This window comes from Rhamphochromis longiceps, linkage group LG2 (assembly GCF_057381845.1).
Source record: "Rhamphochromis longiceps isolate RC_006_pf linkage group LG2, R_longiceps_female_GT1.1, whole genome shotgun sequence".
In the NCBI taxonomy this organism is placed as follows: Eukaryota; Metazoa; Chordata; class Actinopteri; order Cichliformes; family Cichlidae; genus Rhamphochromis; species Rhamphochromis longiceps.
Genome location: NC_140558.1, coordinates 37,494,308 through 37,497,345, shown reverse-complemented (window position 1 = coordinate 37,497,345; position 3,038 = coordinate 37,494,308). Strand labels below are relative to the sequence as shown.

The window sequence follows — 3,038 nt, the reverse complement described above, 5'->3', positions numbered from 1 at the left end:
CAAAGGTAAACACGGTTCAAAGTAGCCAAATGAAGATAAGACCTAACCATGTTTTCGATTAATGTCAAGATGTATGTTTGGAGTTCTGGCAAAGTGTAATCATTTGTGCACCCACTGGCAGGGTGGCCTGGTGTGTGTCAGTTTTTTCCAGATATTATGACAAACACCCTGCAATGAGAACATTTATTTAATGCCACCCATACCCTGCTGAAAAAGAATTGAGGAGATATGCCAGTTTGGAACTACTCTGATAGATTTACACTTTAGATACTTGATTGTTTTTGACCTGAACTAGTCTGTACTTCTGTGCACCTGAAAGTGTTCAAATGGCTTGAAGGGGAAGGAAATGGACACGCAATCATCCGTTCCTGAACCCTGACGTTGGAGGCATCGCAGAGCGAGCAGAAGAGGAAGAAAAAGAAGGAGTTTCGATATTTCTCTATCAACTGATTTCTAGAGTTTTAACATGGGATGAGCTCCTGACTCCAGTGAGTTAAGGTACTGTCTTCTTTATTTTTCTCAATTATAAAACATTCATTATCATGGAGACTACAGAAAGCATTTTGAATAGCTCCTTTCAATAGGATAGTATCGCTGTTGCTGTATTAGACTATGATCACGCTGGATGCATTTCTTAAAGCGCAGCACCTTTTTTCCATTTCAAAGAACCACATCTCGATTTGGGTTTAAGATATGGTTTGTTTTTAGGAGTGTCTCTTGTCACACTCCAAGTTAAACAAGTCCCAACGTCAGTAACATCTCACACTGCGTCAGTGGAAATGATCTTTGTCTAAGCAAAGTTGTCAGTCTACTGATTTTACCTGCCTCTTTCCTCAGTGTAACCTGAGGAAACAGCTGGACAGGCATCTCTGTGACTTGAAATTAGGGCTTATATTTATATTTATCTCATTTACTTTTTACATGTATGCTGAAAAAAAAAAAATCCAGAATCAATTGGCAAGTAAATGTTGGTCTATGGTGTGTCATTTTCATCAGCTGGCCTTGTAACAGATTGCATGCTATTTCTCAAAGTGCAACATCATGAATGCTCTTTTGTGCCTCACCTTTTAATCTTACCTGAGGGCTTGAGAAACGAGGGCAAAAAAAAAAAAAAAATCCAGTCTGTTTCATGCAAAAAGCTTTTAAAGAGCAATTTTGTGATAAAATCTTGTATAACGTTGGGAAGTACCCACCGACACGAACATCTGAAGTCTTATAACACTGTAAACTTGAAAGAGGACGGCTTGTTTGTCACGTATACCTCTTACAATAGCTATCGCATCAGTGACAGCTCTGCTTTTGGACAATCTGGACTAGTTGAATGTTAATTAAAAGACCAGCGAGTCGCTCAGTGTACATGCAGTGTGGCTTAAGGACCCACCTTTAATGCAGAAAACGTTTTGTGCAACAGCTCTGAAACATCCACACTGTGTGCCAACTGTAAGAGTAAACACTTTACAACCTGGATTCACTCAATCACCTGTCTAATAACAGTCATGCTAATCAAGCCATGAAAGTCTCACTAAATTAAAGTGCTTGTCATTATTTTCCACCATGTTAGTAGTTTGTCACGTTTGGTGTCAGTGACTCTCAGGTTTGGGCCTGATGCACAGATGCCTTCCAAGAACACTTGTGGTGCTTTTTTTTTATTTTATTTTTTTATAAAAGATATTTCCGTGCTTGCACATGTAGCACCTCTCTAAAGGAACTTCCTGTTTATGGCCAGTTGTATCCTGACTGAGATCCCAACCAGATCTGGACCTGTGAGCTGAGACCCTTTAACCCTGGAGGGGCAGGGAGAAAGGCGGGGAGAAAATGCGGTGCACTACCCTCACCACCCTGCTGGTGGGAGTCATGTTGTACCTGGTGATGGGAGCGTTTGTTTTTGTCACCCTGGAAAAGCCCACAGAGACCTTGGCACATGAAAAGCTGCTTGAAACCAAGAAAGAATTCCTCATGAAAAACTACTGCGTCACCGAGTCGGACTTTCACGAGCTTGTACAGGTATCAGTGGACACAGTACGTCACTATTATCCCACTCACACTCTGAAGCAGCTTTAAAATATGGTTTATTTACGGTGGCCCTGAGAGGCCAAATGGACTGCAACTTAAGTAAACACCAGCAATAAGAAAAATGCTGCAAAAGCTCACAAAACACAACGGAATTAGGAAAAACGGAAATAGGAAAAAACAAAACAGAAATATCTGGGGTCATATCACCTGTGTGGGATAGGTGGTCAAAGTAAGTAGCACTGAAGTATTTATATTTTTTAGGCTTACTCGATTTGTTTCCATGTAAATGAAGTTATGTCAGCACAGTTGAGCTGTTTTAAAGTGCACACTGTATAACATTAGTGAGTAAATATTTAGAAGTGTGCCGTCAGAAGGCCGAAGCTTCCAGTCTGTATTAGATTAACAGCAAATTAAAGATGCTGAATGTAAATGTAAATAACCAAATTGCTGTAGTAACATTATCGCTCAAACCAGATGGGCTTTTGTAACTTGAATGTTTTAATTTGAAATTGAGCTTCACAAAGTCTGAATTCGAGTGGAACATAATCCTCCAGACTACATGTATTTTTCTTAATCTCACATTAAACAAGGTGTTGAAACACGTCCTTTTAACGATCTTTTTTCTGATTGGCTGTCCCTTGGACAGAAGGGAAACAGAAGGTTTGAACAGCAGGATATATGGGGTGCAACAATACTCTATCGATATTGAACCGTTTGATACAGTGCTTTCGGTTCGGTATGCATATGTATCGAACAATACAAAATTTTTTATTTTATCAACTTTTCTTCTGACGATGCTGTCTGTGTTGAGCACTCAGTGGATCTGCGTGACTACTCCGCCTAGGCTGCACTGTCGAGCGCAGATCCACTGAGCAGAGCGCAAGCTAGCGAGACAGAACTGCCTCAACGCTACCCGAAATTGAACCTCCACCACCCTCATTCAGATCTGGCGTTTGGAACTATCTCGGTTTTCATGTGAAGCATGACCCTGATGGTAAGCGCCTCATGGACAAAAGTAAAACAGT

At 40.7% G+C, this 3,038-nt stretch overlaps 1 protein-coding gene across 1 annotated transcript in view; it reads left to right on the top strand.

Moving 5' to 3' along the window:
- The first annotated feature begins 1,720 nt into the window (after positions 1–1,720).
- Positions 1,721–3,038, top strand: part of kcnk4a (potassium channel, subfamily K, member 4a) — an 11,375-nt gene continuing 10,057 nt past the window's right edge. The window contains exon 1 of the mRNA XM_085426941.1: positions 1,721–2,004. Coding sequence (XP_085283067.1) covers positions 1,816–2,004 — 189 coding nt within the window. The 5' untranslated portion in view covers positions 1,721–1,815. The remainder of the gene's footprint in view (positions 2,005–3,038) is intronic.